The sequence below is a fragment of the Ammospiza nelsoni genome, chromosome 4, assembly GCF_027579445.1.
Source record: "Ammospiza nelsoni isolate bAmmNel1 chromosome 4, bAmmNel1.pri, whole genome shotgun sequence".
Taxonomy (NCBI): domain Eukaryota; kingdom Metazoa; phylum Chordata; class Aves; order Passeriformes; family Passerellidae; genus Ammospiza; species Ammospiza nelsoni.
The window spans coordinates 4,743,563-4,768,768 of NC_080636.1; the positions used below are offsets into that span (position 1 = coordinate 4,743,563).

At 46.6% G+C, this 25,206-nt stretch overlaps 1 protein-coding gene across 7 annotated transcripts in view; it reads right to left on the reverse strand.

The window, feature by feature from the left end:
• Positions 1 to 9,040: 9,040 nt before the first annotated feature.
• The window catches only part of SMOX (spermine oxidase), a 51,703-nt gene continuing 35,537 nt past the window's right edge, over positions 9,041 to 25,206 (reverse strand). For all 7 annotated transcript variants that reach the window (XM_059469962.1, XM_059469958.1, XM_059469957.1 and 4 more), the window contains 4 exons: positions 20,792 to 20,969; positions 17,281 to 17,976; positions 10,874 to 11,034; positions 9,041 to 9,526 (listed from right to left, as the gene is read on the reverse strand). In XM_059469962.1, the coding sequence (XP_059325945.1) occupies positions 9,389 to 9,526; positions 10,874 to 11,034; positions 17,281 to 17,976; positions 20,792 to 20,969 (1,173 nt within the window). In that variant the 3' untranslated portion in view covers positions 9,041 to 9,388. The remainder of the gene's footprint in view (positions 9,527 to 10,873; positions 11,035 to 17,280; positions 17,977 to 20,791; positions 20,970 to 25,206) is intronic.

A 25,206-nucleotide genomic window follows, 5' to 3' on the forward strand; every position in this document is an offset into this window, starting at 1 on the left:
AGTAGTTAAAGGGAGCTTGTGAAAAAAAAAAGAGACGTTTTTTAAACAGTGATAGAACAATAGGGATGGTATAAAAGTAAAAGAGGAGAGAATTAAATTCGATGTTAAGAGGGAATTGTTCCCTGTGAGGGTTGGCAGGCCCTGCCACAGGGTGCCCAGAGCAGCTGTGGCTGCCCCTGGATCCCTGGAAGTGCCCAAGGCCAGGTTGGACAGGGCTTGGAGCCACGTGGGCTAGTGGAAAGTGTCCCTGCCCATGGCAGGGGGTTGGACTTGATGGGCTTTGAGGTCCCTTCCAACCCAAGCCCTTCTGTGATTCTGTGAAAATTTCTCACTGAAGTGTGGAACAAGAACATCTGCCCAGTGAAAAATTGCATTTCTTCCTGGTGGTATTTCCATCCAGCAGCTCATGTGCCTGCCACTGTCTTCAGAGCCCCTGCCCCATGGAGATATCTCTTCCAAAATCCCTCTAAATTACCTTGTCATTTGCTCTCTCTCTCTCCTTACGTTCAGTGGAACTCCTGCCTGTGCTCCCTGGGAGGACAGGGAGAGTGGATTGGCATATCCATTGTGACCCAAATCCTCCAGGAAAAGGAAACCTTTCCCAGCCCAGGATGAGTTGAGGTGGATCCATGTCCCACATTGCAAGGCAATGTGTGCATTCTATTCCCATCTGCCAGAGGTGGGGCAGTTCTCTTCTGTTCATTGGGCAGTTTTCTTTATCTGTTCCACAGCCAATCCTCCCTCCAGGAGATCTCTGCTGCTCATGGGCCATTAATTATTAATTATCTTCTGTCCATGGCCAGTGAGTGTCCCTGCATGGCTGATCCAATTCCACCATCCCATGGGGAGATGCTCCGCCCAGGGGAGGAGCCAAGCATTCCTACCTGGATCCAATCTGAGCTTTGGGACACCCCAGCAGCCTTTGCCCCCTGCATTGCCAGAGGAGCAGCTTTCTGCTGCCCTGCATGGCCAGAGGGAGCCCAGGCCCATCTGCAGCAGCCCTGGAGCTGCAGAGGAAAACTCCCCCCTTGTGCAGGATCCCTGCTGCAGCAGAGCCACAGCTGGCACTGCAGGAGGGCTGAGCCCCCCTGGGATGGGGCTGGGACCCCACCCTGACACACAGGGGGCAGGGACTGCTCTCACTCTGGCTGTGTTGTTTTGTATTATTGCATTTTTATTTTATTCTTATTTTCTTCCTTAATAAAGAACTGTTACTCCTATTCCCATATCTTTGCCTGAGAGCCCCTTAATTTCAAATTTATAATAATTTAGAGAGAGAGAGTTTACATTTTCCATTTCAAAGGAGGCTCCTGCCTTCCTTAGCAGACACCTCTCTTTTCAAATCAAAAACCTCTTCTTTAGGCAAGAAGAACATGTCGAATGTCCCAGCTGTCCCCAGAGCAGGGGTGAGCAGTGCTGAGCCTCCTCAGCAAGGCTCCTTCTCTCCCACTCCTGCATTTCCCAGTGGAAATGTTTGTCCTGGAGCAGCAGGCGTGGCTGCAGTGACGTGACTGCATAGCAAGGAGATGACACCGAGCACGGGCTGGGGCACGGGAGGAGCTGCAGGGCTGTGGGAAGGGACCCTGCTGCAGGCTCAGGGCAGGACTGGCCTGGGAACTCAAGGTCATGTGGGCACTCTGAAAAGTTTACAGCAGGGGCAGCTCAAGAGAGCCCTGTCAGTGATATATTTGTATTTTATATATTCTATATTTGTATTGATATATTTATATTTTGTTTACATTTATATGTATATTCATAATTTATTTATGTTTTATATTTATATTTTATATTTATATATTTATACCATTATATATTTATACATAAATATGTAAACTATATTTTAGCTATTTATATGGCTATACATTTAAATATATAAACATTATTTTAGCTGTTTATATTTATGTATGTGCATTTGTGTGTGTATATAAAAATCTTATATTAAAATTTTGTTCTACTGAAATTTTGCATCAAATTCTACATATAATCTTTAAAATGTGTCTATATTTTAGATTAAAATATATTTATATATTTATAAATTATAAATTATTTATGTACTTATAAATATATAAAATAATTATTTTTATATTTATATATTTTAGAATATGTATATATTTATATATAACTATATCTTATTATTATATTATATTATATTATATTATATTATATTATATTATATTATATTATATTATATTATATATTAAAATAAATAAAGGATAGGACTGTATATATACATGAGGAGTGTATTTATATATATGTTTTTATATATTTATATATATATTCCAAAGAAAATTTACATCAAATTCTACATATAATCCTTAAAATATGTCCATATTTTAGATCAAAATATATTTATATATTAAAAATATATAAAGAATATGAGTGTATACAGTCTTTAGGAGTATATTTATATATGCTTATGTTTATATTTTTAATATTCTATAGAAATTTTACATCAAATTCTACATATAATTCATATATGTCTGTATATATATGTGTGTGTGTATAATAATCTTATATTAGAGTTTTATTCAATAGAAATTTTACATCAAATTCTACATATAAGCCTTAAAATATGTCCATATTTTAGATCAAAATATATTTATATATTAAAAATATACAAAGAATTTGAGGCTGCCAGAGCTCCTGGAGAGTTTGGGCAGCACTGCCAGGGATGCCCAGGGTGGCATTGCTGGAGGGGTGTGTGCAGGGACAAGAGCTGGATCAATGATCCTTGTGTGTCCCAGCTCAGGATATTCCACAATTCCTGGCTTTTGCAGGAAGCCTTTGCTCCTACCACACAGGAGCAAAAATTCAAACTTTGTCATCACAAAAATTCAACCCATTGGCCCAGGGAACAGGAGTGGGGCCAGGAACAAGCAAAGATTGCTGCCTGTATTTATCAGCACAAGCACATCCAGGGGTCACCAAGATGGTCTGAGAACATCCCCAGGTCAGGAAGGAAGCATCCATTTGGATTTTGAAGCAGGAAAGAAGCATCCATTGGGACTTTGAAGCATCCATTTGGATTTTGAAGCAGGAAAGAAGCATCCATTGGGACTTTGAAGCATCCATTTGGATTTTGAAGCAGGAAAGAAGCATCCATTGGGACTTTGAAGCATCCATTTGGATTTTGAAGCAGGAAAGAAGCATCCATTGGGACTTTGAAGCATCCATTTGGATTTTGAAGCAGGAAAGAAGCATCCATTGGGACTTTGAAGCATCCATTTGGATTTTGAAGCAGGAAAGAAGCATCCATTGGGACTTTGAAGCATCCATTTGGGTTTTGAAGCAGGAAAGAAGCATCCATTGGGACTTTGAAGCATCCATTTGGATTTTGAAGCAGGAAGGAAGCATCCATTGGGACTTTGAAGCAAGTTACCTGCAAGCAGGGACATTCGGGGTTTGCAGCTGTGCTGCAAATGAAGAGAGGCAGGGCAGGGAAGGGAAGTTTGATTTGCTGTCCCTGTGCTGGAGTTTCCTGGAGATTTACAGCCCTCAGCTGGTGACTCGGAGCATAGCCCCGCTGTTTTCCGTGTTCTCATCTCAGCATGGGTGAGCACCCTCTCTCCTGGCTAAGCCAGCATCTGCACCCATCCACATCACCCACAACAGCCCATAATCCTCCCCTGAGCATCCCAAATCCCCTCCCAGTTCCTGGCATCTGCCAGCTCAGCCCTCACCCCTTGCCCAGCCAAACATGACATGTTTAGGTCCACTGTTTTATTTTTATTTTAATCTCTCTCCTTATAAATCAGCTTCTCCAGCCCCTGCCTCTGCTGTTGTCTTTTCTCTTGGCAGTGCTCAGTTGCCAAATGCCTGACAAATGGCCCTCAGGCAGCCACCCTGGCCATGAGAAAAGAGACACTGTTCCTCCTTCTCCAAGCATAATTCCCCCTTTTTTTCTTATATTTTTGCTGTTCTCCCACTCATGTCACTCATCTTACAGGCACTCACAGCAAACCACCCACTGTGAACCCACCAGGATAACTGGGGCTGGGAAATCTCTCCCTGTGCTTCACAGAAGGATTTTGTAGGGAGTTTTGCATTGGATCAGGTTGTGGCTGCTATCAGATTTATCAGGTTGTAGCTGCTATCAGAGCGCTTTGTTTGGAAAAGTTCGACACCAGTTTCTCACCCCTCATGGTTTGTCCTGTGGAAGGTTGTTGAGTCTTAACTTCTTTGTTGCCAGGGTTGGGATTAAATGAGTGAGATGGAATTTCTTGTTTGGACTCAGATCTTTATTTGTTCGTATCTATGTCACAGTCTCACAAACCCTGAGTTCTGCAGCACTTCAACAAACTAAAAATGGAGCCCCATCTCTCTCTCTACAAGGCCTTTTAAGGATAAAATGTTCAATTAAGAAATGACACCTAAATTATTTTTAGTTTGAACCCAATAACCAACCACCCATGCCCTACAATGTGGACTTTTTTATCCAAAACACCCAAACCCACGGAGAAGAAGGTGAAGAAGGACCAGGACCAGCCTCTGCCCTAAAACCTCCATCTTGCTTTATATATATATATTAGTAGATTCTAGAACTTTAAACTCTTAAGTTCCCCACCCTGTGATATCACACACTTCTATTCAAACTCCAGACCCACAATCCCGGTTCTATAATTTAATTTTGGAATCCTTCTCCACAACCTCAGGTTAAATTCAGTGTTCTCCTGGGGGTCAGAGTCTGTCAGCACAGAAAGTCTGAAATTCTCAGCATCCAGGGTCCCAACAGGAGGGGTCCATGCTCATGGCAGGGGGTGGAATGAGATTGAGCCTTAAGGTCCCTCCCAACCCAAAACATTCCATGATTCTATATCCCCCCTCCATATCACAGCAGGATCTCACACAGAACCTGATTAATCAGTTATTTCTCCAAAAGAACACCCGAATTCCCTGGGGGATTCCTGAGCCAGCCAGACACCAAGCCCTGGGCTCTGGGCGTCCCAGGGGGCTGCAGGGTGGCCAAAACCTCACACACGTGGGCTCTGAGAGCTGGGAGATGTCACAGACCTCTTTTATGAAAAATCCTTTCCTTAGGATTTTTCCTCCTGAGAAGCTGAGAGGCCTCAAGAACAAAATGACAACAATAATTATCTGCTGCCGTGGAATGCAACAGGTGCATCTGTGATTGGCCCATGTTGCCTGTTTCTAATTAGTGGCCAATTACAGTGAGATGGCTTGGACAGAGGGCTGAGCCACAAACCTTTGTTATCAGTCTTTCTTTTTCTATTCTTATCTAGCCTTCTGATGAAATCCTTTCTTCTATTATTTTAGTATAGTTTTAATATAATATATATCATAAAATAACAAATCAGCCTTCTGAAACATGGAGTCAGACCCTCGTCTCTTCCCTCATCCTAAGACCCCTGTGAACACCACCACAGGGAGATCATCCAGCTTCTTCCATCCACCTTCCACAGCTCCTGCCAGCCCTGCAGGGATTTCTCAGGCACTCCAGGAATGGAAACAGAACCCACTGATAAAGGATCATATCTGTGCTCACCCCTCTGGGTTCCCACTGCTCTTCCCTCACATCCTCCTGCCTCAGTTTGCAGGTATTTCCTGGGAATAGTCCAATTCTTACAATTTCAAGAAAATATTTTAGTGCCACGAGATGGCAGCACAAAATCACCTTTCCCGGGGTGTGCTCAGCTTGCAGAAGCTGCTCCAAACCCTGCACCATGGAGAACTCAGTGGTCTCACCTCAGGGGCCACTCCAGGAGGAGAAAATATCCAAGTGCAGAGCCAGAACCCACCTTTTCCATCCCTTGAACCACCTGCAGATCCAGCACCCACTCACTGCCAGCCCTGCTGTTCCACTGGGTTTGTCTCAGCATCTCCCAGTGGCTCCCAGTCTCCTTTTCTGCTCTGGGTCTGGGTTTGCAAATAAATCAGCACCAGGGGAATTCCCTGGGCACTAAGCCCCATCCTTTATCTTATAATCAGAATCCCCTGAATATAAAATCAGAATCAGGGGATCCTGATTATAAAATAAAGCCTGGCTGGCTGGTGCCCACTTGCACGGTTCAGAGCCCAGTAAGGATCCTGGGACACTCCTGTCAGGGGGAAAGGGTCAAACCCTGCAAAATCCTGCTGGAGCCCTTAAATCTGCTGCTGCAGAATCCTCACGGTGCCCTCTGTGCAGGGACAACCAAGATCACTTTGTGCCACCAACCAGGCTGGTTGAGCTCAGCTCAACCTTAATTCCATGATTCTGGGATTGGCCACACGGTGACACTAACGGGGGTCTCTGCTCTCCACGGATTTGGGCAAGGAGGGGTGTGAAGGCAGAATCCAGGACCTGCCCAGTGATTCCACCACTCTCCTGGTGGAATCAGGGCTCTGAGCATCTACTTCAGCTTTTTAGAAAAACCTCTTTTTTAAAGCATTTCTTGCCGTCACCCTGATTTTTTAAGTTTTTATAAGCCTTCCGAGGTTTACATTCTTGTAACGAACTATCTCGCTCACTTTATGTAAATAATTTATTGTTTTGCAGTGTTTTAGAAAGGAGGAGAAATTTGATAGACTGTTGGTTTGTCCAGTGTTATGGGAGAGGTGGCACTGTCACCCTCCAATCCACTGTCACTTTTGGAAATCTATAAATGTTGGAGTCAGAAATTAAAACTTCTCTTTTTGCCTTGGAAGAGCTGCGTGTCCGTGTTGTGTTATTTTGTGTCCTATAGTGGCATCTTGCTAGGGAGTTCAAGGAGCAGAACCACAGAATCGTTTAGTTTGGGAAATTCTGAGACCATTGAGTTCAACCATTCCCTCAGCACTGCCAACACCACCACTGACCATGTCCTCAAGTGTCACATCCACATGGCTTCTAAATCCCTCCAGGGACAGAAACACCACTCTGGGCAGCTATGCCAGGGCTGGAGAACCCTTTCCATGATGACATTTTCCTTAATAATTTTCTAAATAAAATTCTGTGGACTATTTTTCCTGCATCACCCAGGAAAGGGACAGCCAGGGACAGTCATGCCCATTTCTCCCTGGCATCATCATCCACCTCTGCCAGCACCCTGCTGCCCTCCCCACACAGCCAGACAGGAGGAGCAATCCCTAATTAATTCTGAGTAATTAGGTGACTCTTACCTTCCCAGCACCCACCAACCTTCATCACTGAGCTCTTGGAATGAAGATGTCACAGGTTTTGAATGAGGAGCAGTGTGGAGGGTCACAGAGCCCCGTGATGACAGCACCTCTCCTTGTCACATGCTCAGGGTGGCCTCTGCTGCTAATTTTAAATCCCTCTGAGTAAACAGCTGCTAAATTTAGTGTCTCTGGAACATGAGCATCATTTTAAAGGCTGGATTGCTGGTGAGTGGTGGCAGCAGAGAGAGGGGGATTGGCCTGACCCAGATCCCTGCTCAGCACAGCCAGACACCATCATCCTTCTGTCTGCACAGAGCAGATAAAGGAGCTCTCAAACCCTGGCCATCAACACAGCAGCTTTCCTTGGATGGCCTGTGATAAAGAAGCCACAGGAATCACAGAATCATTTAGGTCAGAAAAGACATCCCAGGTCATCAATTCCAGCTCTGACTGATCCCCACCTGGTCACCCAGCCCAGAGCACTGAGTGCTCCTTGGGGACTCCACCACCTCCCTGGGCAGCCCCTTCCATGTCTGACCATCCTTTCACTGAGAATTTCTTCCTAAATTTCTTCACTGAAGAGAAAGCAACTCCTCGTTTGTTCCTGTGTCATAGCCTCACATGCCCAAAGGATTTGGTTTTCTCCTCAGATTCAACTTTGCAACAGATCTGGCTGCTGGGAAATCAGCTCTGGTTCCTTGAGCCTGAGTTCTGAGGGATTGAAGCTGGACTGATTTTTTATCTTTCTTCAGTCAAGTGTGCTGCACTCTCCTCCCTCAGCCCAACTCCTTCTCAACTCAGTAACAGCATGAAAAGAGATAAAAATGGTAGAAAAACAGCCATAAATTCAACATACCACCATCCTTCCCAGCTCTCCAGCAGCCAGGAAGGCATCCCACCTCCACACTACAGCAGGGAATCAGCAGAGCTCAGCTGAACTCGGAGAGAACCAGACAGAGCTGGTGCCTCCTCTGCAGACATTTATCTTGGGATGCACTGACTCACCCTCTGGAGGGGGATTTTTCCCTCTCTCTGTCCCTTTTCCTCCCCTCTGTAACTAATTTATCAGCACAGCTCCCACCCCACACACGCACAGAGGGAGGGGAGGCTTCACATGGGGCAGCAGATGCTGAAGCAGACACATCCCTCACTCCTCACATGCAGCTCTGGCCAGCAGCCAGCCAGATGGAGAAATGGAATGCAGGGAGATAAGGCAGTGGCTGAACGCCCATGGTCTTCACCCTGAAAACTTTTATTTTTGGAAACTGTTTAGATATCTTTAAACTGTGCTGATGGCTACATTGTGTGTTCACTTGACTTTAAAAAAGCACATGATTTATCTCACTGAGGAAGTTAAAAAAAAGTTTTTTCTCATTCCTGATGGTAATTTCCACATGATGCAGACAAAACCTTGGGAGTCACAAACATCTGGACTTAGTGACTAAGTGACATCTAACATCTGGACTTAGTGACACACATCTGCACAGTCCAGGGGCTGCTTGGATGGGGTCAGTGCTCCTGTTACACAAGCATAAGGAAACAAAATACCCTGAGTTGGGAGGGACCCACAAGAATCATCAAATCCCACTTCTGGCCCTGCACGGGGCATCCCAAGAATCCCACCCTGTGCTGAGAGCATTGTCCAAACACTCCATGAGCTCTGGCAGCCTTGGGGCAGTGACCACACTGACCACAGTGCTGTCAGCTCTGCCCCAACCAGACCCTTTTTGGTCAGGATTGCAATGCTGGCAGAGGAAATCTCCAGTTTGGATACATTATTATACGAACACCATTTCTGTAATGTGTTTCTGACCTATTTTCAACCCGTTTTCCTCCTACTCCAAATTTTATAGGAAGAGAAAAAAAATCCTATTTTTGTAATGTTGAATAAAAGAGTTGGAAGTTACCAAGTGGAGTGTCCAGGAAGTACCACAGCACTCAGTCTTTTTATTACAACATTTATTTTAGTATAGAAGGCACTTACAATACAGAAAGAAAAAAGAAACAAAAGGAACATGATAGGCACCAAAAGTGAAATTAGAATTAAAATGACAGAGAAACAGTTTACCAGACCAAAAGGAGCACCCTTCCCTGTTAACAATACAGCACATGGAAATGAAGCTATTGATGACTAACATTTTTTTTAACAATTAGAGCTTTTTATTTTTTAATTTCTTTTTAATAGAAAAGATAAAAGGCTGTTCTACCGCGAACTGAAATAAAAGAGAACCTCCTCCAGAGAGCTGCAGGAGGATGTGGGAGGTGGTGGTGGTGGTCAGGCAGGGCTCCCTCAGGGTGGGCACTGCAGCAGGTCCTGGTACATCTCGATGAGCCGAGCAGCCTCCCTCTGCCCCGAGAGCACAGCACCGTGCGTGGTGGAGTAATACTTCCTGTGGGTGGCCTCCCCTGAGAACATCACCTGCATGGGCTGCAGGGCACAGCACAGGGGCACACATCAGCACAGATCCATGGGGGGCAGCTGGGAGCATCACAGGAGACAAACTTTCTGCGCCCTCCCACACTGGATGGTTCGGGTTGGAAGGGACCTCAAAGATCACGCAGTGCCACCCCCCTTTCTCTACCCCAGATTGCTCCACCTTTCTCTACCCCAGATTGCTCCACCTTTCTCTATCCCAGATTGCTCCACCTTTCTCTACCCCAGATTGCTCCAAGCCTCTCCAACCTGGCCTGGGGCACTTTCAGGGATCCAGGAGCTTTCATCTGTTTTGGAGGGCTGGTTCTCAAAACCCCTACAAGATGACAGCTCCAAAAACCTTCACAAACCTGCAGGAGGACAGAGCACTTGCTCGGTACCATCTCCTCCCTTTGCTCCCCTAAATTACACTTCAGCCTTTGAGGCATTAAGGGAATTTTTCTACTGGACAGCAGCTTCACAAGAATAACAGCCATGTCTCAAAACCCACAGCATTGTATCTCTTATACCAATAGTGAGGTGCTTGCTAGAACTGCAACTCAGATTTGAGGCAGGAATTTCTGGGAGGTTTTCCCTGGGAACTACACAGAAAGATTCCTCCTAAAGCTCCTGCTGGGTTTTCTTAAGTAGATTTCTGCACTGAATAAAATTATTTCTGCCGGGGCCAAGCTCTGGTGGAGGAAATGCACTGGGCAGCTGCTTGAAATTTGCATTTTCATCAGCCTTTGGATTTGGACACATAACCCTGAGTGATGGGATGAGTTTGGCTTAATGTGATCCTGAGCTGTGTAACCACCTCCATGTGTGCTCCAACTCTCCTTGCTAAATTCAGAAAGCCAAAGCAGTGCCTGGGGAGAAAACTCATCATGCCCTGCCAAGGACTGGGCCTCCCTCACTGTGCACTGCCAGCACAGAAAGATTTCCTAATATGCACCCCCAACATATTCAGACTTAGACATTAGCAGGGTAATAATAATAATAATATTTGAAACAAATTAGCATGAGCTTTCCTGAGGAATTCTGAACTGGACAATAAGGCTGATGGTCATTAAATGACAACATCACAATTCCAAAAGTCACACACGTGAGCAGCTCTTGATAAATTCAGGGAGAGATGAGGGAATCCCTGAGACATTGGTATTCCAAATGTTAGAGAGGTAAAATCCTACACACATCATTTGTCCATAGAGGCATCATTTGTGCAAAAGAAAAGAAAAAAGGGGGAAATACACTACTGGAGGCAAAAGCAGGGATTTTCTCTTCCAACCTCCCTCCCCAAAAAGCCACTGCCCAGTGTCCCATCAGTTTTATTGCCCCAGCCCCGCTCTGGGCCATACTCACAGGAGATTTGGAGCTCTCAGCATAAGGCAGTGGTTTTGCCAGTTTCTCCACGTCGGCCCCACTGGACCCAACCTGGGTGTAGGAGTAGGATCCACGGAAGTGGGGATTGCTGCCCCAGGAGGACCGCAGGATCCGGCGAGGTTTCGGAATGTTTGGATTCCCTGCGTGGAAAGGGGAAGGCAGAAAGTCAGACTGTGTCCAAGAGGGAAGAGGGCAGCGCCTCAGCAAGGTGTGGGTGCCAGGGATTCCATCTTATTTATTCAACATCCAGCCTAGCACAGGCCCCAAACCAGATCTCTCTTCCATCACTGAGTTTTAGCTATTTAAATAAGAGAAATTGCCTCTCTTTTTATCTCAGCTCTTCCATTTTGCAGGGTGTTGGGGGAGTCCCCACCCCTGGAGGTGTCCAAGGAACAACTGGATGAGGCACTAAGTGCCCTGGCCTGCTTGATAAGGTGAGGAATTGGTCACAGGTTGGACCCCATGACCTTGGAGCTTTTTTCCTACTTAAATGATTCTCTGGTTTGTTTTGGAATGGTGCATTAAAATGTTTAGGTTCCTAAAACACTGGGGAGCTTCAGGGAACCTTGGAGACAGCCTGGTTTGGAAATACAAAGCATCTTCTGGTCACATTTGCAGTGAATAGCCTGGTGGTAATCAAGCATATGATTGATCTCATCAAAATTTAGCTATTAAATTGAGTGCCCTGTCTAAATTGGATGTTTAGGTAGCCTTGTGAGAGAGGAGTGCCTCCAAAAACAAAAGAAGGCAAATCTTCCTTATGTGGGGGCATTGAAAAACCTGTCAGGAAATTCTCAAAATCTGTATTAACTGGGGCCTGGTGGTAATCAAGCATGTGATTGATCTCACCAAAATTTAGGTATTAAATTGAGTGTCCAGTCTGAATTGAATATTTAGGTAGCCTTGTGAGACAGCAGTGCCTCCAAAGAGGAAAGAATACAAATCTTTGTTGTGTGGGGGCATTGAAAAACCTGTCAGGAAGTTCTCAAAACCTGTATTAAGTCATTCCAACAGCTTCCCATACAGCTGGCCCCCTAAATGAAGCTAAAATCCAGGAGACTCTCTTTATTTAATGCACAAGGCATGGAAAGAAGGCCTTTGAGGCTGGAAGCAGGATTTCTAGATTGCTGTAGGATTTCCACTGCTAAGAGGATGTAGGACCTAGAGGTGAAGAATGCACCAACAAGAGGGTCATCATCAGCCACTGTCCCCATCCCAATGATTTTGGAGAACATGAGGTCCAGGATTGCAGCCACCAGCTGGTGGCACAAGAGCCTCAGGTACAAGCAGGGAGAGTCACACTTTGGAGATCTCTTGCTGGGCTGGTTTTGGACCACCTCAGTGCCACTGCTTTTGTTTGAGTCCCATGATCATATCTGGCATGGCAGGAGAGGAACAGAGAGACATGGAGAATTCCAGTGAAGAGAAATTCTCTCTGCAGGAGCCAAGATCCACCCTTGAGGCAACATCACATACCCAGGCAAGGTTCAGCTACCTGAACTTTGAGTTGAATCTAAACCTTCCACAGCAAGGGGACTGGAACTGGATCATCATAAAGGTCCCTTCCAACCCAAACCATTCTACGATTCTTCATGGAAAGGGTGTCCAGCCCTGGCACAGCTGCCCAGGGCAGTGCTGGAGTCCCCATCCCTGGAGAGATTTAAAAGCCATGTGGCTGTGGCACCTGGGGACATGTGGTGACCTTGGCAGTGCTGGGGGAATGGTTGGGATCAATGATCTTAAAGAGATTTTCTAACTCAAGTAATTCTGTGATTCCAGAAGACAGTCAGCATAAAAAGTCTGAGTTTTGAGACATTCACATCCTTTGCCTGCTTCAGACCCTGACTCTGTGACAACTCAAGATGCTCTCCCTGCCATGAGACAACCCAAATTCCCCCACTTTCTTCATCCCAGTTTAGAGGGAGACACCCAAATGTAAACCCTGGTTGGGTACTGTATTATTTAGCTCTCATAAACTATTATTTAGCTGTGCCTTCAATTCCCTAAAATCAAGAGCAGGTCCTGGTTCAGCTTCTGCTTTCAGGAGTATCCTGTCAGCCAGAGCTATGGAATAAGGGGATGGAACAAAGCAGAGGATGGCCTGCCCAGAGTACTCTGTGAGCACTTTAAAACCAGGCCCCAGATCAAAATATGGCACAGACTAGCAAATAAATATATCCCACAAACAAAACACATCCTACAAAGCAATGTTGTTTCAGGAGTAAGAGCTTTGCATAACAAAGGCCTCTAAAATATGTTCCTGCAAGACTCTTCAAAGCAGAAATGCCTGGAAGTGGAAAGCCCAAGGGAGTCTGAGATCTGGGAGCTCTCAGATGTGTCAAGGAAATAAGTGATCATGTTTTATTTTAGAGTGCTGTGGAAAGCCCAGGAGAACACACCATGGAAGCTGCCAGAGAACACTCCCCAAGCAGGGCCAAGGCAGCCACCCATCCCACTGCACTGCACAAAAACAGCACACAAGGAGTTTTCAAACAAAAGGAGCCTCTGCAGTGGCCTGGTGGTGCCTCTTCCAGAGTTGGTGCACGTTTCCATACCCACATCCATCCACATGAGCTCCTTCCAAGATCTCCAGAACATCAGGCCACCTTAGCAAGACCCAACTGTGCCCCTGCAATTCTGCAATTCTGCACCTTTTAATGCAAGCAGCTGTTTCTAAGAGGAAAATCAGGAGACCCAGAGGGGGTTTGGTTGAAGGTCAGACAGGAGCACGCAGCACAAGCCCTGATTCTGAGCTGTTGTTTGAAGACAGAAACTACAAAGTCTGAGAGCCACAGTCCTTCAAGCAACATCCCTCACTGGACTTTCTCATTCTGCTTTTGAACAGGGTAAACAGCCTTTGTCTGCAGATAAAAGTAACAACACAGATGTGGAAACTTCTCAGTTTCCACCATCCAAAGAGATTAAATGGCTAAAGAAAGGATGCTGGCCTTCACTAAAAAAGGAAGGCACATATCTTCATGCCACAGATTTCCACTTTTGAAGCTATGCAAGACAACTCCCTGTGCCTCACACAATCCCATTTTTCTTCAGCTCCTGGGAGGTGTGGATACAGAGGTTTGCTGGTTATGGGGCTGACTGAATTACCATAAAATCAACTCACCAATCTAAATTAAGGCACCCAAATTTATTTGCCTACCTGAGAGCAGGGTGTAAGATTCCACCAAGGGAGATCTGTGGTACTGCCCCTATACCAGTGACTACAACCACCAGAGTGGCTACCCCAGACACCCACATGGGACTGGGAGATGTAATGCAGAACCTGAAACAGATCTGTTCCCCTCCTGGAGGTCAGGGAGGAAAACTGAGGGCATCTCCAGCTGCAGCCTGCCAGGCTCCAGTGATCCCTTCAGCAGGGAGCCTCTGGCTTCCTACTCTGGGAGCTTATCCAACAAAGAAGGCAGAGCAAGGCTCCTAATTGCTCAGAGGTATTCCATTTAATCAGATTGGGAGGACACTGCTTTTCACCATCCAGTTGTGAAAAGCAGTAATTGCTGTTGGTTCTTAGGTTAGAACAATCCTCAGAGCTTTTCACAGCAAAGCCAGATAATCCCCAACGCCAACCTGAGAGTAAAATTCAAGGTCAGTTCTCAGAGAGATTCTCAGTGTGAGCCTAAAAGAATGGATTTCACTTAAAAGATGGATTTCACTGGTATAACATACTCTGAAGCCAAAGAATAGGCCACCACGAGCAACAGACTGGGAAAACACAGTGAAAGATGGGAACCTAGCTGGTAATGCATGAATTCTTTCTCAGAGGAGTAAGAGCATGGGGCATTTCATACCCAGCACATGAAAGGCAAAGGGAACATTAAAAGGCTCACAGTATCTGCTTCATTACTGAATATAAGGCTCCCTCTCTACTCAGCAGAGAAAAGCTGCTTCAGAAGATGTCACAGAGCACCAGGTGAGCAAGATCTGAGCTGCCTCACGGAAGATCCAGGCTTTCCACAGAGGTGAGGATCCTGGCAGGAGTAGTCTCCTACCTTGGTTAGCTGACCTGTGTGAGCTTGAGTGGTGGGAAAGGCTTTCAGAGCTGGGTTTGGTGGTGCTAACTGGACCAGAGGAGTGCAGCCATGCTCAGAAGTGGCTGTAGGTGTGTCATGGGCTGCTGGTGTAACCCCTCTCACACTCCCCCTGAAACAGATCAGCAGGGAAGAAGGGAGCTGCACAGAGAGCTGGGCACACTTCTGTTATTTCAGCCAGCCTGGCACCTGGCCTAGATCTGCCCTGAGGTATTGCTCCTTCTGGGAACCTCTGGGGAAACAGGAGCAAGGGAAACTGGATAAACTCAGCTCCCTTAGCCAGGGAATCCTGCAAGAGAATGAAAAGTGAAAAGGTTTTCTACCAACAAGGGGATTGGGGGCAGAAAGTGGAACAGGTCATGTTGGGTAAGGGGTGCTCCAAGAACAGGTTTTGTTTTCCTCTCACAGTTTTGAGCAGCTGCAAGGCCACTTCTCAGCTGATGCACAAAATGCTCAGTGCAGGGCAAGGCCCTGGTAAATGCAGTCTGGAATTCTCCAAGGAGAGCTAACCTGGGATTAGCTGTGTGGAAGAGCCTGATGGACAGTGACCAGGTGCAGCATCAACTGGAACAGCAACTGCAGCACGGACCCAGGGCCCAGAGCCACATATTTCCATGCTGGGTGGAGAGGAACATCCAACACACGTAAACAGTCACTGGGAAAAAGCTCAAGAAGGAAGAGGGAGAGCAAACTCCCACGTGCCAAACTACAACAGACCCAAACAGCCAAATTCCCACTGATGAACTGAAGTGGGTTTTGGAATTTTATTTTATTTTTTTAAATAGACCTTAAGCAAGAAAAGCTCCAACAAACAAGGTTGTTTGTGCATTCAGCACTGCAAACTTGGCCTGTGAGAGAAGAGACTCCTTCTAAGCCTGGGTGGAGCAGCAGTTCCCTGCTTGGGTCAGGGGAAAGATGGCACATGGGGACTGATGTGACATGGGGACACCCAACATCCCTGAACACCACCAGCTCAGGAGGCACAGCTGAAACAAGGATGAAAGCTTGGGCACTGAATCAGAGCTTTTGAATCCAGAGTCTCTACCCTACAGCTCCTGCAGAGAGTGGTAAAACCTATTTTGGCTGTAGTCAGTTATGCAGGAAGTCCTCAGATTCCAGGGTCCTTTCAAGAAAAGGGTTCTTCACCCGGAGGTGCTGGAACAGGCTCCCCAAGGAACAGTCACAGCACCAAGCTCAAGAAGCATTTGGACAATGCTCTGAGGCACAGAGGGATTGTTGGAGTGTCCTGAGCAGGGCCAGCAGCTGGACAGGATGATCCTGATGGGCCCCTTCCAACTCAGGATATTCTGTGATTCTGTGACTCTCTGGATATCCATGTTGCTGGTAGCAAATGGTCAGAAAGGACTGGGGAGAGCTGCACTTGGGAAGGCAAATGTCTCCAGTTAGCTGGAGCTCCATGGACAAGAGGTAAGGTTGGAAACCCCCTGAGTGCTAAGACTAGGCCAAAACCAGGTAGCAGGAAGATATAAATCATTTAATCACAGGAGCGATGCTCCTCTTATACCTGCCTGCAATTCTGTATCAATTCAAAACCCTTATTTCAAAACTGCTATCAAGTCCACCACTATTTCTTTCAGTGTTACTGCCTTACACCTGCACTTGCACAGCGTCTCCCATCAGAGGATGTCCAAGACTCTCAGATACAAAAATCCCTTTTCTTGGGAAGGTGTGTGACCTCTAGAGAAGTGACTGTGGACAAGCTAAAGCCCAGCATCCAAGTATTATTGCTTTAGGTGATTTTATTTGGATTTTCTCATTGTAATACACCTAAGATTTGCCTCAGTCCAACTGCTCCCTTAAAGTGATGTGCAATCACAGAACATGAAATCTGTGAAGTCCAGAAAGGTTTCAGTGATGCACCCAGAAAATGTGAACTCTCAAGATCAATGAATTTTTTGAAATTTAGGTCTTGGAGATTATTTCCATCAATCTGATACTGAATGCAAGTCAGGGGTGTGATTCGATCACATCTCAGCTGATCTAAACAGGTTCAGTTTCTGAAGGGGCCCTGCTGCTCTCCACAGCTGAGATCAGCCCTCAGAGCCCAACAGCTTCAGCTGCTGAAGAGTTATTTGTGATTCAACAAAGCAGAGGATGTGGAATCCTCCAGCACTTCTGCCCATCGCTTCCTGAGCTGGTTTATCAGCCCCTCTGTATAAATAGCTCTCAGGCACACCCAAGCAGGAGCTATGCTGGAAGCACACGCACATTCAAAGGGACACAAAATGCCAAAGAACTAAAAATGACTTTAAAGCATTTCCTTCCTCGTGGTTATTTGACTCCCCAGCCCCACGCTCCCTCTCCCACCAGAGCACAGCTGACCTGTAAATTTACGTAGCATTTCGGTGCAGGTTTCTGCCACAGTTTCATCATCACACTTCTCCATAATCAAAGCCTCTTCTCCACAGATCCAGCCACTGAGGACATGGCCATACCTCTCAGGTGGGTACAGCACATCAAAGCTGCAGATCTTCTTGTACCACAGCTCCTCAGGGTAAGTCAAGCTCTCGCTCTCCGCCTCGTCTTCCCAGACAAACTGGATGCTGTTGCACTCAGAGCTCCAGAAAGGCTCTTCAAACTCCAGGAAGATCTTGTCAGTGGTATTGATCCCCAGTTTCTCAATGGCCATCACCTTCTCCTCAGGCAGGCGGGGATGGAACAGGCTCTCGTGACGCTTCTTCAAGACTCCCAGGGACACAGTCACAATGACGTGGTCAGCTGGGATGAACTCACAGTCCTCGCACTCTACGAAGACATTGGAGCCCTTGTTCTCCTCGGGGAGGTCACTGTTGTGGTCAGCCACCCTCTCAATCTCCTGGCTGACCGACTGGTTCCAGTGGATGCACTTGACCGGCTTGCGGAGCTGAATGACAGACTTGGGAATGGAGCGGGCCAGGATCTCCACGATTTTAATGAAACCACAAGGAATGACGTGATGAGCCCCGGGGATTTCGGTCCATTCCCCAAATTCACTCAGCGACACTTCATCCATGCTGTGGGAGCTGCTCTCACAACTCTCTACCTAAGGAAAAGCAACACAAAAGCAACATTGCCACAGAGCAACTCCTTCAGCCACGGCACAGCTCTGCAAGGGCACAGAGGAGCTGCATGAGATGACTGAATTCCACTCATGAAAGCACTGAATTCCACTCTGAAACCAGGTTAGTTTTGCTAGTAAAGAAGTGCTTGGCCATAGGATCTGACAAAAATCACTCCTCAGCCTTTCTTGCAACCAGAGAAACCATTTTGTCATGGTAAAGAGTTGGAGTTACATGATCCAGAGTTCAGAGACCAGAGGGCTGGAGCCCCTCTGATCTGAAGAAAAACTGAGAGCAGAGGCTGTTCATCCTAGAGAAGAGAAAGCTCTGGCAAGACCTCCTGACACCTTTCAATACCTAAAGGTGCTACAAAAGAGCTGGAGAGGGACTTTGGACAAGGCCACGGAGTGACAGGAGAAAGAGTAATGGCTTTAAACTGATGGGCAACTTAAATTAGATATTAGGAATAAATTCTTCCTTGTAAGGGTGGTAAGGCCCTGGCACAGGGTGCCCAGAGAAGCTGTGGCTGCCACAGCCCTGGAAGTGTTTTCAAGGCAGGTTGGATGGGACTTGGAACAACCTGGGATAGTGGAAGGTGCCCTGCCCACAGCAGGGGATGGAACTGAATGGTCCCTTCCAACCTAAACCATTCTGTGAATCTGTAATTCCATATGTCTTTGCTTCTGCACAATTCTGGGTTAAAGTTCTGGTTTTTATCCTTTAAACCCTTTGCAGTGGCCAGGACCTGCTGCCTGGTGCTCCTACAGCAGAACCTGGAGTTGTGTTAATCAGATGCTCATTCCAAGGCTAATAAATGTTCCCACGAGGAGCCACAAAAAACTTCTGGCAGCTCTTTGTGCTGTCTGCAGCTTTCAGCATGCTGTCAAACAGTCAGCAATCAGCCAGCTAACAATCTGCCAGAGATGAGAGGACCCAGCACAGGAGGAACTGAAGGAGACGGAAAAGGGAAATGCCAAGATGCGAGCCACGTGTGTTTGATGTGATTACCAAAGCTTTAGATCCATTAACCTGTTGGTTAATGTTTGTAGGAGTCTTAAGCATAGCTGTAGCTCCCAACAATCCCTGGAACAAAGGCAGGATGTTTGGCCTGTCTTGTGATAAGCTTCTAATGATAATCCTGATGCACGGGACACAGTGATCTTAAAATCTTCACATCACCGGAGTCACAATCGCTCGCACACTGTAATTCTCTAAGCATTTTAAGGAATATTACAATTCCTTGCCTCAACTTTGACCCATTTTCCAGACTTTTCCACACTTCAATGACTGTGCTTGGAAGCCTGACAAGCCTAGACCGTCTCCCTGTGGAGCACCCTGGTGCAGGGCAGGAATCTGTGCTGGGACAAAGCCAGTAAGTCAGGGTTGTACCAGCAGCTCCCAGGCTGCTCCTATGCCTGCAGGGACCAACAGATGCCTTCCCTGTCCTGGTCACTGCCTGATGACTCCAGTGGGGACTGAGTGAAGACCCATCTTTGGACTCTGCTGTAGTTCCACCTACCCAAGCACTTCCCAGACCTCCCCCAGGGTGACAACAGAAAACCTGTAGCACACAGCAGGATCCTCACCCTGCCTGGATGCTCCAACAGCACACTCCTCATTATGAAGTTAAACACTGGTGGCTGTTTGTTTGATTTCTTCAGCCATGAAGGCAAAATGCCAGGGGGGAAAAACAAGCAACTAGAAAGACTCTAACCCAAGACAGGTTAATCCCCACTCTGTCATCTGATAGTCTAAAGTATGAGAAGCTTTGTTGTTCTCAGTTATTTGCATGAGAAGGGATTTGCAAGACTTGCAGAAACAGCTCTGACTGTGGCAGCCTGGAGCAAGCACAGGAAAAACCACCAGGAAACCCAGAGCTGTATCCAATGACTTAACCCTGTCTGCATGGGTGCTGCTATTTGGGTAACACTATAAATAACTGAGCTTTACACAGCAGCTGTGGAGACACCCTGTGAGAAGAGGTTTTGGGTGAGGATGCTGAGATATCAGGCTCAGGACACCAGGGTTCAAACCTCAGCTTTATGTCAAATCTCCTGTGAGACTCTTTAGGTCTTTATTCCTCTTTGGTTTAGCTTCCCACCTGAAAACAGTGAACTCATTACAATGTGCTGCTTGCCTCCCCTGCCTCATTTCAGAAGCTTTTAAGTCATCCTAATTGAAATAAAAATTACTGATACACTTTACTTGTGGAGTGCTTGATGCAGCATTAAGTCCTCATCCCACAGAGAACTCATTTAGCCAAGGCACCAAGGAGATAAAAAGAACTATGGAAGCCACGTGGAAAGCTGGTTTTATACACTCTGTCTTGGATTTTATTGCTTTACCTTCAAAATGCTTTCTGGGGATTTCTTCAGCAAATTACTAGCATCAAAGTTACATTTCTTCTGGTCTCTGAGAGGTAAAAAAACACTCAGGCAGGATCAGGGGATGCAGGTGGAAGTCACAAGATAAAACACTACTAAAAGAACCTGACAATAGAGTAGCTTCAGGTGGCAAAAAAAATCACACCAGAAAATTTAACAAGGCCTAGGAAACCCTCTTCTATTAAAACAACGGGTTTTAAGGTAAGAAAAAAAAAGAGTAAAGGCATTATTCCTTGCAGCCCACTGTCCTTAGGTCTGCATCAGGAGGGAAAGTTGTCAATAGAAACACAAACTGCAAGAGAGCACAGAAAGCAATTTCCAGGGCTGGGCAGGGCTCAGCCAGGTGCCTGAGGTTGAGGATTTGTTTGCTCCTAGTTTACAGCAAAACAAAACACCCAGTGATGAGCACACCTACCTTCAGGTACTGCTGGATCATGGCCAGTTTCAGCCTCTTGACGGCCTCCGTGTCATCCGGGTCGGCCTTGACGCGTTTGCGCACGACGTCCCGCGTGAAAACGCCCACGCTGTTCTGGCTCTCAGCATTGACTGGTTTACCTCGTTGGAAGAACTCCTGAGTCAGGTTATAGACCTGCCAGAGACAGGACACAAGGATGGGATCATCCAGCAGGATGCTCCTTCAGCTGTCCCATCCCAGCACATTCATCTTCTCCTCCCGGCAGAAGCCACCTCTGATAAAAAACTTAGCCTTGCCTTCCAAAAGCTCCTGGAGCTTCCCATTCCCTGCTGATAGGGATAACCCACTATGGTTTATTTTCTTCTCACTCCCATTTTCCCCAAGAGCTTGATTTTATCTTGGGTTTTAGGAATAAAGTGAAATTGAGGAGGCAAAATAGAGGGAAGAGGAGGAAAAAGAGAAGGATAAACACATTGCAGTGGTAGGAGTGAGAAAGAGAAGGTCTGTGAGCAAATGGAGGAAGGTGAGCTGACAGGGATGAGGAGGAAACTGAGGAAAATAAGTGAAAAAATGACCAAAAAAGGGGGGTTAAAATAAATTATAAAAATAGTGAAGAAAGAATCACAAGGAAAATGAGTGGGACTGGTAAAGACAGAAGAGAATTGCAGACACTGCCTGGGACAGGACCATTCCAAGGAGACTCCCAGACAAGAAAGGTGGGGCCCAACGTCCTGTATGGAACAAAGGCTCCCAGCAAAGGAAACTTTGGCAGTTCCAGCATCCCCTGGTTCTCAGGCCCCTGGATTTCTGAGGCCACAAGCACTTGCAGCAGGTCTGGGCTGCACAGACCTTGCGTCAGCACAATCAGCTCGGCTTTCATAAGCTGATTGAGCTCAGTAAGCAGATCACAAACTTACAGGACAAGCAAAGCCCTGCTAAAACCCAGCCACAACTTGGCCCACAGGAGAAGTGAGCCTGACTCTGTTTTTGTTAACCATTCTAATATTCTTCACTGCCCCAAATGGAGCAGAGCAGGAAGGCACAAGTTCTCCGTGCTGTAACCATCAAGGAAAGTCTTTCCTGGAGGTGCCATCCCATTGATCAGACAGCAGGTAAGTTAAATCACACCAGGATTTCTTATTTCTCCTGTTATTTTCTTTCTTTTCAAGTTCAAGAAGTATTTGGACAACATCCCCAGACACAAGGTGTGACTTTGGGGGTTCTCCTGTGCAGGCCCAGGAGCTGAACTCAATGATCCTCCTAAGTCACTTCCAACTCAGGATATTTTGATTTTTGGGGATGCTGAACCATCTGAGGAAGAACAGGAGGCAAAGCTGTTGTAGGCAAGAAGCAAAAGGAGAAACAACAGCAGGTCCTACATTGAGAGATATATGGTCAGAATAAATGAATGAAAAAGATGCTTGAAATGTGTGTTTTAATGAACATGAGCAGCAAACACATCCTGTGTAAGAAGCTATGGAAAAGCTTCACTAGGACACCTCATTTAAGGTAGATTTCCAATGAAGCAGGAGCAAAATTGTGCTGGAGTTGGAATTATCCAGGCTTTCCCTCCCCAGATGAGGAAAGCGTTGTCATTCCTATGGGAGCACCCCAGGAGTCACTGGGAACAGGCACTTGTGATATCTGAAAACCCATACTCCTCCAATCATTTCAGCAATTCAGCAGCAGGTCTCCTGAGAGAGTAGAAATGGGCTTTCCCTCAAAAATCCTGGGAAAAGATAACAACCAGGATGACCTGAAAGATTTTGATATTCTAGTTAACCCTATAAAATCTCCCTGCATCCAAACCAGAGCTCCATGTCCAGCACGGAGAGCTACACCACAGACAGTCCAGCCAACCTTTGCTTTTCTATTATCACACACCTGATACAAGCAGGGAGCAAAACCAAAGGATAAACTGCATCAACTGCCCTCTCTTACCACTGGCAATCTCACATCCCAGCAGGACAACCTAAACATTTCTCACTCTAAAGTTCCCCTGAGCAGGGACAGAACAAGTGGCACTGGAAGCCTGACTGAAAAAACAGAAGTAAAAAAAAACAGAAATCTCAAGTAACCATTCATTCTAAGCATTCTTCCTTCACTCACTCTGAAAGCTTATACACAATCCTCCAGGGAATTCACAGAATCACGGAACGGTTTGGGCTGGAAGGGACCTTAAAGCCATCCAGTGCCACCCCCTGCCATGTTCAGGGACACTTTCCATGATCCCAGGGTGCTCCAAGCCCCATCCAACCTGGCCTTGGACACTTTCAGGGATCCAGGGGCAGCCACAGCTTCTCTGGGAAATCCATTCCAGGGCCTCACCACCCTCACAGGGAACAATTCCTTCCCAAAATCCCATCTAACCCTGCCCTCTGGCAGTGGGAAGCCATTCCCCTTGTCCTGTCCCTCCATCCTTTGTCCAAAGTCCCCCTCCGGCTCTCCTGGAGCCCCTTCAGGCCCTGGAAGATGCTGGAAGGTCTCCCTGGTTGTCATGCTGAACAACCCCAGCTCCCTGGGTCTGCAAGACAGAAGGGGTCAAAGGTAAGAAATTAAAACAAGTTAATTGAATGTCCACAGTCCTAAAACAGTTTCACTTCAGCTTCCATCTTCTGTCTTCTTTCTGACCAGTTTTGGGGCATCCCACAAGCAGGGTCTGTGCAGGGAACGTGGATTCCAGCAGGGATGTCCCCTCTGTCACCTACAGGCTTCCTCCTCCACGTGTTTATTTACTACCTACGTGCTCCTCCACCACAGGAAAAAGCAGTTTCTTAGGAAGAACAAAGCTAAATAAAGAAGTTTCTCCTCACTGAAGGAGGTCAGGAAAGCACATCCCCATCCACACTCCTTCCTGTCAGCGCCGCTGACGATGCCCAGCATTGTCTTTTGCTCACTTGGCTTAAAAACTGCTGTGACTTAATCCCTGTCCAGTGAAAAGCCCTGATGGAGATAGGGCTGTGCTGTTCCCAGGCCAGACATCTGTCAGTGCAATAGAGGCAGGGAGGGAACGGTGACTCTCGGTGGCCCTTTGGTCCTGCTGTCCATGATAACTGCGAGGCAAGGCACTGGAGCTTAATTGGGGATGGCAGGAAGCCCAGCACGGGCTGGGGGTGTGGAGGATGAAAAACGCTGTCATTCTTTGGCTGCATCCCTCCCCCAGAAGCTGTTGCAGCACACAGGAGAAAGCTGACAGATAACAAGGCCATTAATTAGCTGATTGTTAAAGGGAGGGCTCCAGGGAAGCAGCTCTTTAGGGACCACATCCTTGCTGAAAAGCTGTAAATGGAAAAGCTGAAAAGAAGTATAAGCAGGCACTTCTCCTGAATCAGGCTGGTGATGCACTGTGATTTTTCAGCTGCATTTAACCTGTCCAGCTCACCACTTCCCACTTCTCACTAATACCTGGGAATCAGCTTTAAACTCGTCTCTAGAAAGGGAAATGAGGACTTAGCAGGGACAGAGGAACAACTCTGAGATAAATTGTCCCTGGTCACATTTTCTGAGTAGTTAATCACACACACAGACCCCAAAGATGCAGACATTACCCTCAGAGGTCCCACTCTGGTCATTTTCCTGAGAGTCATACAGATGTAGTATAAGCAAGAGCCAAAATCCTCTCCCAGCCCCAGGATTCCCCCAGTTATCCTCGAAGGAATTGAGAGGAAGGTGGGAAGATGACAAATACATGATGTGGGCATCACAACCTGGGGAAACTCTTTCCTTTTGGAGACTGACCAAACGGAGTGACAATGACCCTGAGCAATGCCAGCCCCACACAGCACACCATCTCAGGAGGACAATCCTAAAAGTCCTGCCCTGTCTCAGGGTGCTTCCCTTGGCAATGTGTGGTTGGGAATCCAGGTGGATGCTCTGCAGGACTGGAGACTTTCCTTGAAGGCATTGCCCTCTTTCCACGAGAAGAATTCAGGTCACCTTGGTCACAAGTTCATGACAGATCCTGACTGACCCCAGTGAAGGGCAACAGCCTCTCCCAAGGAACTTTCTGCTGGAGAAATGAAGAGCTGAGCAGCCCTCAAGCAGTCAGACTGCTCCACTTCCTCGTAACCAAATAAAGGCTCCTGTGAGACATCTCTACAGCTATTAAAAATTCAGGCTACTGCAAACAAAAATGCAGCAAAACTTGTATTGAGGTAGAAGAAGGCAGCCAAAAAAGATTGGATAAGTGCCTGGAAAAAGCCTAAGGACTTTCCAGATGAATTAGTGAGGCAAAGCTCTGGAGGTACAGGGGTGCTTTATTTTTCACTCCAGGAAAATTCAGCACAAAGAGACCTTGCCTTGCTAAAATGCAGTTTCAGAGACTCCACATGGCCCAGAGAAACTCAAGGGAGACCCCCTGCACTTTGAATTCCCTAGAATTTGGTGTCCAAATGACAAGATAAATGGGGTT